At 45.4% G+C, this 13,250-nt stretch overlaps 1 protein-coding gene across 1 annotated transcript; it reads right to left on the bottom strand.

Moving 5' to 3' along the window:
- Window positions 1-2,866: 2,866 nt before the first annotated feature.
- Window positions 2,867-4,108, bottom strand: LOC308394503 (uncharacterized protein F54H12.2-like; the record flags this gene model as incomplete). The annotated part of the gene is made up of 1 exon (XM_080878861.1): window positions 2,867-4,108. One exon carries the CDS (start codon window positions 4,106-4,108, stop codon window positions 2,867-2,869), a length of 1,242 nt encoding a protein of 413 aa, XP_080734987.1.
- Window positions 4,109-13,250: the final 9,142 nt, after the last annotated feature.

Genomic DNA, 13,250 nt, shown 5'->3' with positions numbered 1-13,250 from the left:
CTACGCCCGCCTAAAACTCTACGAGTATTTAGAAAAATTGCAGCGCAGCGTTCTGTACACCGACACCGACTCTCTGATCTACGTAGTGAAAGAGGGGGAGGAACCTTTAGAGCTGGGTAACTATCTAGGGGATCTCACGGACGAATTAGACGGGGACACCATCCAGGAATTTGTCTCCGCGGGTCCAAAGAGTTACGCCTACCGGACCAGAAACAAAAAGAAAATGGTGGTAAAAATGAAAGGAATAACGCAGACGAGAGAATGTTGCGAACGCGTCAATTTCGACAGTATGAGCGGGTTGGTGGAAAGTTACCTTTCAGGTATGAAAGAGGCGGAGCTCCAGACCCTTCAGAACGGAATTCAGAGGGATAAGAGAGGCTTTGTGCTCAAAAACAGAACATTTCAGAAAAAGTTTCGCGTGGTTTACGACAAGAGACGTCTCTTTCCAGACGGTACAACTCTGCCTTTCGGGTACTAGTGTTTTTGTTTTCTTCTAAAAAAAGAATGGAGGAAACTGATTTTGATCACAGACTGAAAGTGCCTTTTTCCTGTCTAGTTGTGGGTCCTAGCGGGTGTGGGAAAACTCATTTTGTAAAGTGTGTTTTGGAAAACTGTGAACGCGTCATGGATACTGTGCCCGCGAATATTGTGTGGATTTATACTTCTTTTCAACCCATGTATGAGGAGCTTTCAAAGACCAATAAAAACATTAAATTTATCGAAGGGCTGCCTGATTCTTTTGAAGATTTCCGAGACGTTCTGGTGGTGCTGGATGACGTCATCTTTCAGGCCTCGGATCACCAGGAAGTGGTTAAAATTTTCACTCAATACCGCCACCATAAAAACGTCTCGGTTATGATGCTAACCCAGAACGTTTTTCATCAGGGTAAATACAGCCGCACCATCAGCTTAAACTCCAATTATATGGTGTTGTTTAAAAACCCCAGAGACAAGCTGCAGATTGAGATTTTGGCCCGTCAGATTTTCCCTTCGCAAAAAACATTTTTCTCAGACAGTTTCAAAGACGCCACCGAGGAGCCCCACGGGTATTTAATCCTCGATCTCACCCCCTCGTGCCCAGAACGCTACAGAGTGCGCGCCGGTCTGCTTCCGGGGCAGTACCCCGTCATTTACCTGCCTAAACCCAAGTAGCCATGTCTCAGCGTATAAAAAGAAACGCAGTCTTACTGCAAGCTCTGTACCACGCGTCGCCGCAGAAACGCAAAGACATTCTCGCTCACAGCTCCCTGGATTTCCTCCAAGCGCTGTGCGAGATAGCTTTAAATCTTTTAAAGGGAAACATACCTCTTTCCGCTCCTCAATACCAAAAACTGAAACGCCAGAAAAAGATCATCAGGCTGCTGGCCGACAAGAAAACGAGTTTAAACCGTAAGCGTCAAGTTTTAAAGAAACAAACGGGCGGGTTTCTTTTCCCTCTGCTGTCCGCAGCCGTACCCATTCTGGGGAACCTGCTGGGAGGAATATTTCAAAAACGCTGAGATGTTTAAAAAAATGATTCTCGTTCCCTCTCACGAGTTGAAAAAACTGACCCGACCCACCGAGCCTACCGTCAGAGAAACTGCCAAAGACGATTTGGACGAAAAGATGAAAGCCATACTGGAGGATCCGCGGCTAAATTCGTATGAAAAAATCAAAAGATACGAGTCTCTGCTGCGGAGATATCTCACACTCTCTAAACAGGACCGGGACGAGGAGAGTAGGGTGACTTTCCACCTCCCGCCAGAGGAGGCGCAGCAGCAGGTGCAACAGCAGCAGGTGCAACAGCAGCAGGTGCATCAGCAGGTGCAGCAACAAGTGCAGCGGCCCAGAGAGGAGGATGATGAAATGATGGAAGAAGTATTAAAATCCTTACCCCCTCGAGATCGCAAAAACGCCCGCTACATTATGCAGAAATTACCTGAGGGTGGAGGAGGATGGACAAAGAGGGGTGAATTTGTTTACAAGGGGGATGCGGTGCGGGGTTCGCACATGATCGATCTATTTAAAAACCTCTCCCTCTCTTTTAAAAGTAAAAACCAAACGCGACCGAAAGGATGGAACGCGTTTTTAACTACTTTGGTCGAAACAAACATACCCTCATCCTCAATACATAACCGTAGAGCTCGCGACCAGTATGCGCGTCTTAAATCTGTGGAGGAGGAGGAGGAGGGAGGACAGACACCTGCGCGAAGGGGGAGAAAACCTTCTCGGGTCAAAATAACGCTTTCCCCGACCTGGACCTCTATGTAAAATCAAATGTTTTTTTGTTTACAAATGAAATAAAAAAAAAACGCTGCAACAAACTTTTTTTTGTTTACGTTTCTTTATTCGATACACACATCTTTAAACTTTTGTAAGGAGCACGCCACGTGATGACCTCTGCGAGAGCGAGCGGGGCAGCGTCCTTTCAGAAAGTCAGACACCATGTCATCATTTTTAAACACATCGTTATAGTACAGAGAAAGTATTTTACCGACGGATAACCCCTGAGCCTTGTGACATAGATAAAAAATGCAATGTTGCCCGCAAACGACAGACATAGGGTGCTGAAGTTGACGATCGTGATAGAGTATTTTGTCAGAGCGGTCTTCCAGAAACTCTGAGATGACCGAGGGATAGTGAGCAAAGTCGGGAGGGAATCCGTAAGAGTCAAAAAAAGTGGAGGAACCGTCCTTTTCCAGAGTCAGAGCCAGCCAGTGTTCTCCCCTCAAGTGCGAGGGGTGTGTGTTTACTATAAAGTAGGCGGGGGGTTTAAAGTCGCGCCTCAAAAAGGCCAGCTGGTCCGAGGCCCAAACCCCGCAGAAAACGTCTCCCAAGGCGCGATGTAGAATGTGCTCCAGCTGAAGGTTATCCATGTGTGTATATTTTAGTAATAATCCACCAGCACCTGTCTTTTAGAGTCAATCTCCAGAATTGAGTCGTAGCAAGCATACACTATGAGAGTGGTGGTCTGAGGTAGAGGAACTCTGAATCTCATCTCCAGCCTCAAATTCCCGTTGGAGACGGGAGACAGGGCGTCAGCATCCTCGCTGGGTTCCAGATTAAAGGCAAAAAGGGCGTACCCTTCATTAAATTCCCGGCGATCGATGCTCAGAGGTAAATCTTTGAGGTGTCTCCCCGTGGCGGAAAACATGTGATAAAACTCCCTGACCGAATTTCCGCGGTCAAACTGTGGCTGGAAAGCTTTGGCGGGCACCTGCCTGCCGTCCTGACACAACGCCAGATACTCCACATCGTTGTGTCTAAAGTTGAAAGGCGACAGATCCCTCCTCCCGGTGAAGGCGTCGTGATGAACCATGCCCAGGACCACGTATTTGGGCATGGCTCCCAGAAAGAGATTCTCTTGGTTGCAGATCCTGGAATTTTCAGGGATGGAGTAGGTTTTCACAGAAACGCGTGAAAGAGGATAGAGGGCGTTTCCTTTCATCAGGGCCGCGGCGTGCCCCAGCCTGACGGCCGGCGAGACAGTGACCTTTTTAACAAACAGAGAGGCCGAAGTTATTTTCAGAGCAAACTGCGAATCCCGAGTTCCCATCAGACTGAAGGCATCGCTGTTGCGTATCAATTTAATTCTCAAATCCACAGAGTTCAGCAGGAGCCTCTCGCAGAAGAAAATATCTGCGTGGAGGGGACCCAGCAGGTCCACTTCTCGCGACTCGGCCGTGAAAACGGCTCTCTGTTTTATCCCTCTGTTCGGCCCGTTGCTTATAACTATAGAATCCATGTCTCCGGCAGTGTCTTTGTAAAACAGACCGGCGCTGAATTGACTCTTTAGAGTGTCTTCTGAAAAGTTGAGCAGCGTCTCGATCATGGCCCTGTAAGGATGGGTGGCGCTGGACTGCGAAATCAATCGATCCCCCAGAATAACGTCGCACTGACTGAAAATTGTGTTGAGAGGATAATTGATGAGGGCTACCCCCGCGTCGGGTGGGATGTTGCTCCCGTCCCTTTCCGTAATTTTCACTCTCAGATGGAGCATGGTGTCGTTCAGATCGAGATACTTTTCCCCGTCTCCGGGGATGAAAAATTCAATGGGTGAGTTGTCGTTCAAAGCAGAGAGGGGCTGACATTCTTGATATTTTTTATCCTCTATGGATAGCTGGGTCATGGGAGCCGAAAATAGATCCAGTTCGGCAAGGGTGCATTCGGCAGATTTCTTGTGTAAGAGAGACATTTTTTATTTATTTATTTTCTTCTAAAATATGTCAGAGCTCCTCTGGGGCTTCCTTCTCTTCCCGCTGCCAGCCTTAACTGATTTACTTTTTACTCCGACGCTTTTATTTTTAATCCGCTCGCCCGGAGGGCGTTTCCTCTTCCTGCGGGAGAGGACCATCATACCACCCGCCCCCTCCTGGCGAGGCTCTGTCAGCTTACCCATCACTCTTTTCACAGCGTCTGTAGCGATATTGGTTGCGGCCGTTTTCAGGTGAGGTTTAGCTACGGCGAACCCGGATTTGAAGAGAGGAGACACGAAACGAAACAGTCTGGAGAAGATGGATCCTATCCCTCTGCCGTACATCACGGGCGCTCCGTAAAAACCCGGAAGGGAACCTCCCACCTGCCCCTCATAATACCTCACAAAACGGTGGGGGTCCTGCGGAAGACGCGCAGCCATTGTCAAGCCGGTTTAAAGTGCAGCTTGACTATCGTTTTCCCGTAAACAAAATCCACGAATCTGTCGCGGTCCGTTTTAATTTCTACGCGTATGGTTTTAATGTATTTTTTAGAAACGCGTAAGTAATGGACCGTATTATGTCTGATGCTGATCACGTCTCCGTAATCGCCTTTCACGTTAAGGACGCTGAGCAACGGTGAGTAACTGTCACCGACCGGCTGGTACTGAACGATGTCGGTGTAGAGAAACAGGTTATATACGCCCGCGTTCATATCGCACGGATACGGAGTAGAGCGCTTTGACAGAGTCCACCACTCGTTCGTTTTCAATCCCAGCATGTAAGCCAGAGGAGGGAAGACCTTTATTTTATGGCTCCCGACTCCTTTGATATCCAGACGTTTGGTGACGTTGTTGAATGAAGCCTCGAAGGACGGGTCGTACTTTTGGATCGCTGGCACCAGGTGATCCAATAGATCTTTAACGCGTCCGTAATGACCTCCCCTGCCGAATTTTAAAATCACCAGGGGCTGATCTTCCTCCGTCGTCCGCATCAGCTCCAAGTAGGAGGCGTCCGGCGGTAGATTGTACCATGTGCGCGGATAAATGAATTCGCATAAGCCCACGCTCCATTCTCCGGTCAGCTCGAGGGGTTTGGCCAGATCCACCGTGTAGCAGCCGCTGGCGTTATCTTTAAATAAGCCCTTGCTGGCGTTGGAAGGCAGGGTCACGTAAAACCCTTCGGACTGCATGATGAATTTTAAAAAATGAGTCGAATGATGCGAGGGGTCTCTTTTTTTATACTCCTACCACTTCCGAGGCTTTCACCCAGCTGTTGAATTTATCCGGCCAGTTTTTCCACTTGACAAAAACCTGTTTTTCCCCTCTGACTGTGCGCCGCTTTAAAATCTTCTCCACATGAAACGCTTTGTCCTCGGTCAGTTTCACTTTCTGCAGCTCGGGCTCATAAAACGACCCATCAATGGGGTCCCCGTCATAATCTTGTAATTTATACACCGGTGGCGATCGGTGAAGGACCCTGATCACAGTAAAGATTTCGTCCGTGAAACTCTGTTCGTATTTTTTATCAAATACTCCTCTCAATTTGGATATCCTCACCAGATCCGCCTTCTTAAATTTCAACTTTATTTTAGGACGGGCGGGTGTGTTTCCATACAAGTTGCGAAACACCTGATCCGCGTTCTCGGGGCGCACCTCGGCAGGTGCCATTTTAATGCTGCTGTGATAACTGCGGTTATATCCTTCTAACAGGTCGGGCAACACCTCCAGATAGCGTCTGGTATTGTGCGCGGTGAAATATCTCCACATCCTCGTTTTCAGAGTGCGGTTAAATCTCTCCACCACCGAGGCCTTTAGGTCGCTGGCGGTAGCAAAATGGGAGATGCTGTGATTTTTCATCAGAGCTTGAAAACTCTTGTTGAAAAACTCTTTTCCCGCATCGGTCTGTAAATTTTCCGGTATTTCGCTCTCTCTCAACACAGATTCGAAAGCTTCAGTCACTTCAGAACCCGTCTTCTTTTTCAGGGGGCGGGCGTAAGCCTTTTTTGAAAATACGTCTATGACGGTTAATAAATAATTGAATCCGTCGTTGTATTCAGACAGCTGTCTCATGTCGCACAGGTCGGCCTGAAGCTGCTTCAGGGGTTTGGTCACAAACACTCTATTTCTCTTAAATCTTACTCGCGCCGGCTTGTGCAGAGTATAGGCGTCCTGCTCGGATAAAAAATTCTGCACCTTGCGGATATCTACTTTTTTACCAGTTTCATCTTCTAAAGCGCGTCGAAGTCTATTTACTCCTCCGAAACTACCTGGGTGATGCGGGTCATAATACACTTTTTTCATCTCACTTTTCTCGGCCATCTCGTCTTCTGATAAAAAGCTCGTCTGCGTTATAACGTCGCAGGAGTCGGCTTTTATTATTTTATTCAAAAACCAGAGATGAATGTTTTTTTTATTTATTTATTTTTTATTTTTTTGAAACCAGAGGGCTTAATGTGTAGAAAACAGGAATACAATATTCAAAAAACCAGAGATGAATGCTTTTTAAATATTTTTTATTCAAAACCAGAGGGTTTAAACATGCAAAAAAACAGGAATACATTTTTATTCAAAAACCCTGAGATAAAACACACTTATAGAATACAAGTAAGTTACAAAAAAACAGGAATACACTTTTATTCAAAACCCTGAGATAAAACACAGTTATAGAATACAACAACTCTTTTTTTTTTTTTTAATTCAAAACCAGAAGGTTTAACATGCGAAAAAAACAGGAATACATTTTTATTCAAAACCCTGAGATAAAACACACTTATAGAATACAACAACTCTTTCTTTTTTTTTTAAAAAAACGTGAGGTAAACATGATAAAAGGTTACAAACAGGATATTTTTTTTTTTTTAAAGCATACACGATTAAAAAACGAGGTAGTTTTTTGTTTTTTTTAAAAAAGAAACAGAATACATGATTAAAATAAAGCAGAATTAAAAAACGAGGTAGTTTTTTTTTGTTTTGTTTTTTAAAAAGAAACAGAATACACTTTTATTCAAAACCCTGAGATAAAACACAGTTATAGAGTCAAACGGTTACAAAAACTCTTTTTTTTAAAAAACATGAGGTAAACATGTTAAAAGGTTACAAACAAACAGGATACTTTTTTTTTTTAAAGCATACACGATTAAAAAATGAGGTAGGATTTTAAAAAAACAGAATACACGATTAAAAACGAGGTAGTTTTTTTTTTTTTTTTTTTTTTTTTTGTTTTTTTTAAAAAGAAACAGAATACATGGTTTAAAAACAAGGTTAACTATAGGAAGCATGCAGGATAAGAATCAGCAACCTTTGTAAAACTCCGTAACCAAACGGAGTTCCCCGATTTTAACCACATCTTGCCCCACCAAATTGTCATAAGCGTCTGTGATGGCATCAAAGACTTTCCTCACCGATTTCAGCTCATGAAGCAAGGTCTCCGCAACCATCCCGACTTTAACATCCTCAGTTTTGATGTTGCGAGCAATCAGCAAACGTTGAATGGAAGGCACAAAGCGAGGAGTGAGCAGTTTCTTTCTGATGTTATAATAATTGTCGGAATAAAAATCATCCTCCAGAATTTGCAGGCACTCGTGTTGTCTCTGGCTGGGATGGTCTATCTTACATCCATTACATTCGTCGGTGCGGTGCTTGTTTATCACCAAGTTGACCAGATGATACACGGCTGTTTTCACAGTGTCGATGAATAAAGAAGACGCCCAGCCGTCCATCTCGTCGGTATGCTGCTGCTGCCGCTGCCGCCTCTGGCGCTTCAGAGGCCAGTAACCGGGAGTGTCGGGTACCAGCTCGCCCTCGTCAGAAAAACAATCGGTGGAGCCGGTCTCCTCATCGCGAAGCAGGGGTGCAGAGTCCATCTCTCTCTCAGAGCTAAAAAAGGCTTTTTTGATCGGACTTTTAAAACAGAAGGAAGGGGGCGTGGTCCGGGAGGGGCGGGGATTTTCAGAAGTTGAGACATTTCCTTACTCCTACGGCATCCCTCCAGCAGCGGCAAGTTTGAAAAAGAATTGTAATATCCTTCCTCACTTGCAGCATTCTTACGACCCACTCTTTGGCTGGTATAACCATCAAGCTGCGAAATAATCCGCAGTCGGAGCTGAATTTTTCCAAGACAAAAATGTCAGGGGCATCAGACTCGTCAGTCGAACGCAGACTCGCTCTCATTCTCCATCTCCCCGTGGCTGTGGTTCCTGAAGACCAGACGGTTGACAAGATTGTTTTAGTCTTGATCAGTTGCTCATCATTGAAGCGTATGCCTCCGTTCCGCGGCGGGGGAGGGGGAATAGCTTCTTCTTCCGTAGCTTTTTCTGGAGCCGGGGGAATGTTTTCTTTATTCTCAGCGGCTGCTTTCTCCTCTTTTATTTCTGGAGCTGGGGGAATGTTTTCTTTATTCTCAGGAGCTGCTTTCTCCTCTTTTGTTTCTGGAGCTGGGGGCTCATCATCTTCTTCTAGAAGTTTTTCAGCCAGGGGCTCATCATCTTCTTCTTCTTCTTCTGTGTCGAGAGGATGATCATCATCATCATCATCATCAGCTGATTCATCAGGGGAGGAAGCATCCTCTACAGAGGGGGTCTTTTCTTTATCCTCATCATTCTCAACAGCAGTATCCGCTTTTTCATCAGAGGAGACAGAAGGAGGGGAAGGAGGATCTTTTTCATCAACAGCAGCATCATGCTCTTCTTCATCATTGGAGCCGGAAGGAGAAGGAGGAGGAGGGGGAGGAGAATCTACCTCTCTCCGGGGTCTTTTAGCGGCAACATCTTCCTCTTCAGGAATGGGAAAATCCTCATTTGCCTCTCCGATAGCCATCGCAACAAGCAGCTTCAGCACGGCCCAGTCACTGGGAGTCAGCTTCACAATGGTGCTCGATTCCGTCAAGCTTTCTCCTTCGTTCAACTGATAAAACCAGACCTCCCCCGACTCATATTTGAATATGTAGCCCCACTTTCCACAACCCTCAGCAGGCAGAGTCCATTCTCCTCGCAAGTTTCTCGGTGCTGGAATTTGGCTGCGGAACATGAAGACGTTCTTACTTCTTCCTTCTTTCCGCGGAGTGTCGGTTGCTTCGGGTCTGGTACTGTAGATAGAGACCGGCGTATCGCTGATAATCGACGAGGCCCACTCGCTGCTGCTGCCGCCCATGCTCGAGGAGGGTTCTGCGGGAGAGCAGATTTCTTCACCGTCCAAGTAAACAGGACCGCTGGAGGGCTGCAGAAGGAAAGAATCCATCTTGTGTGTGAGAGACTTAGAAATTGTGACGGGACTCCTCTCTCTGGTTTTTATTCTCCTCCCTCGCTGCAGTCCCTCCCACTAAAAACTTTTTTTTCACATCAACAGATGGCGCTCTTCCGGGGGTTCACCCCTCCTTTTTCAGGATGCGATTCGACACGGTTAGCAACAGATGGCGCGCTTCCGGGGGTTCACCCCTCCTTTCTCAGGGTGCAATTCGTTACGGTTAGCAACAGATGGCGCGCTTCCGGGGTCCGCCCCCCTTTCTCCGGATATAATTCGTCACGCGGGGGGTTTCCCACCCCCCTTTCTCCGGATACGATTCGTCACGCTGGGGGTTTCCCACGGAGGGGAGGGGCGGGGGGTCAAAAGGTCGTGATTAGGGCCATCAATCACTTCGGATCAAATTTTGTCATAAGCTGTATGGGATTATCTCTCTTATAGTCCACTTTATGCTCCAGTCACACAGGAGCTGAGACCAGTTGGCCACCATCTGGTAGCCATCAGTCACTTGGGAAAAATGTGTATCCCCGACTCTGTTGACTTTACCTCATTGCATAGCATTTCCTCACAAGCTTGTTAATTTGCATCAGAGTGACAGCTTTAGCTAAAAGCTAGCTCTTGTGATTTGGGAGCTGTAGCACTGGTGCAATTCTTAGTAGGCTTTCAACATGAGTGCTATGGTACCATACTTTAGGTTACAAATGCTTCTTTAAAAGGTGAAACAAAGCTCTTCGCAGTTGATAGACAGTTAGGGCTAGCCTAGTGTAAAATACTACAAATGCTTACACATCCTCTCTGCGTCTTGATAGCTAATCTTTACATGTGCAACAATGCACCATGGGACTGGTTACATTTAACTGTACAGTAATGAGTCAGAGGGACACAGTGTGCAATGAAATCTTCTCTTTACTGGTTATAATAAAAAAGTGATCTGACTACTCTTGTGCAGTACTTTATAATGTGCTACAACTAACACTGGTCACAGGGAAGAAAAAAAAGCCTTGGAAAAAGCCTGCAGGTGTGACTCAGTGTTCACTGTACCACTGTATTCCCCAAGATGGACAGAAGGCTGGGTATTGATTATGTGGAGCACATCTTTTGTCCCATGTCCCTTCTCTGAAGGAAAAAAAAGAGAGAGGGAGAAGAGAGAGAGCAAGCCAATCTATAACCTGTCACTGTCTCTCCCTTGATGGCTGGATGATGGATGACTGCATCCTCTCTAACAATGCTAAAGCACTCCCTGTGTGGGAGGCCTTTTACACAGGGGCAAGGTAGGAACTATATGTCTCTCTGTGTGTAGGGGGAGACAATTAGCACCTTTTTTTGCACATTACCTGACAGCTGACATTCAGCCCTCACATGTTTGATATGACACTGAGATTGAAGGTCAACCATTTTGGACTGTTCTGAGTAAAGATGTACTGAAGGTTAAAGAACTAGTTTTTTTTTGACTGTGCTCCCTCTTTTTGCTCTACACGCCACAAACCTTACAAATTATGTGTCTCAGGCTTTGTGATCTCTACAATATCCACAGTCACTGATGCGATGCATCTCAAATCAGAAAATCACCCCACAAAAATCAGAGATGATGAAAGCCTTAAGCGCTTGCACAGTTGGCAGAAGGGGGATGGAGGGGAAGGGAGAGCGGGTTTCTGCCTCCCACTCCTTCTCTTGTTCAGTCTTTGGGGCCTCCACTGGGTCTCTAGGCTTCATGTCTTTGCTCCCATCTTCCTGTCTTCATTTCTGACTCCCTTACTCGCTCTGTTGCTTTTCCTCTCTCAGCCTTTTTCCTTGTTCTCTCTCACCCACTCTTTATCCCTCCCTATCTGGTTGTTGGTTGCTCCCAGGGGCTTAATTTATGGTTGTGGAGCTACAGAAACACAGGGATGACAACCCACGCTCTCCTTTGCTTTGTTAGCTAGCTAGCTTGTTGGTTGGCTCGCTGACTGGCTGGGAGTACAGAGTGTGTGTGTTCTATATAAAATGTTTTTCCTTCTCTAACATTCCAGTCTCTCATTCTCTTTTTTTCCTTTTCAGATATGTGCAGCTGGTTTTATGATGTTACAATCAATGTCAGCCGATTCATGTAGCATGTGCACCTTGAAATTTTCCATAGAGAGGCTTTTTTAAAGATAAATGTTATTTGTACTACAAAAAAGGCAGGATCATTCCGATGGCTATGTAGCACAGTCTTCTATGAGACATAACTGCACTGTATGAAGAGTTTAAGATGAAAAAGGATTACATCATATAGTTATAAAGTCTAGAGGATGCAGATGTGCAAGGCAGTTTGTGTAAAAGACAGAATTTAGAATTCTATATAGCCTGTACTGTCATGGTCCGCGGCCCGGCGTCCGGGGTGCTGTTGGGATGCCCACGCCCACGGGCGTGGCTGCTAACCCCACACCTGCATCCCATCCCAAGCGATCACCAGGTGGACTATTTAATCCTGCCCTACCTGCTGCTCCACGCCAGTCCGTAGTCGCCTCTCAGCGGTAACGTACACCTGCGGGAGAAAAAAAAAAACCCTTATGACAAATTGTCCATTGGAACTGACTCTGTTTAACCCTGTGTACTCAGATCACAACTCGGCGTTTTTGCGAGCCACCTGCCTGTCCACCTGTCCGCCTGAGATTCGGAAGCACTATCAGCCTCGCCGTCTCGACCCTTTTGGAGCCCCCCCCTCTGGTTCACTCAGCCCGGCTACCTCCGTAAGACGTATACTCCACCTTCCCTCGTATGCTGCCTTTTTTCCGCACCCCAGTAATCTGTTTCTCTTTTTTTGTTTTGCAGCTTCTCACAGCCCCGCTCTCAGCGTTCCCTGCGCAGTTCACCTCCCCAGTCCCTCGGTTTCTTCTGGTTCCATACGTTGTTTTTTCGGCTACCCTCACGGGACACCTTTAGTCATAATAAATTTGCTTTCTTTATTCCCTCCTACCCTGGTGTGTGTGTTCTGCTTCTGGGTCCAGCTTGCGCACGGAATATCGGTTCATTACATGTACTATATAACAACGGCAGCTAATATTTCCTTCACACCAACATATAAAGTGGACATTGTAATCTAGGCTAGACTATCCACATGTGAGCTGACAAACTAGTGGTGGTGGATTGGTCCAAATATTGATAATATAGATACAAACTTTGAGAATAGAAACAAAGTATTGATCCAATACCAGTACCAAAGTTGTGAATTGTCTTAAATTAATTATTTCTTTGGAAATTAAAACATATACATTTGACTGTCATGTCTATTTTATTTATAGTCCATAGTATACTTAAATAACATGTACACTCCAGATCTACCAAATGCCGAGTTTCAAAAATTAAATTCATGTCATGACTCACTGCTCTCCCCTACATAAGATGCCTTTATAAGTTAAAAGTATCGGTATTAGTATCAGCAATACTGGCCCATTATTTACTTGTTAGTGGATCAATACTAAAATTTGCAGTATCACACAACACTACCAGAAACACCTAGACACTAGGCAGATATGGATATAGATATACAAAGTTAATGTCAATAACTACATGTAAGGACAGGCTAGGGTAAGTTTTGTACAGACTGTATTAAAAAATAGTCCTGTAAAAAATGAAGTACACCCTCACTCAGTTTTAAGGTTTTATGTTTCAGGACTTATAATAACTCAAACTAATTATTTTTTGTATGACTTTATCAGTCTATCACATTGTTACACTTTTTCTGTACAGCATTGCCTCAGTTCAAATGAGGTTTCATGCACAGCTTCCACAGCATTGTAGTTAGCCTGAGGTCCAGTTTTTGACCATTTGACCATTGCAACAATTTGATTTTTTTCTTTTTCAGTTATTCTTTTGT

This window comes from Rhamphochromis sp. 'chilingali' (assembly GCF_963969265.1).
Source record: "Rhamphochromis sp. 'chilingali' genome assembly, chromosome: 3".
Lineage (NCBI taxonomy): Eukaryota > Metazoa > Chordata > Actinopteri > Cichliformes > Cichlidae > Rhamphochromis > Rhamphochromis sp. 'chilingali'.
Note: the sequence above shows the minus strand (reverse complement) of the source record. Positions and strands in the feature narration are given on the sequence as shown.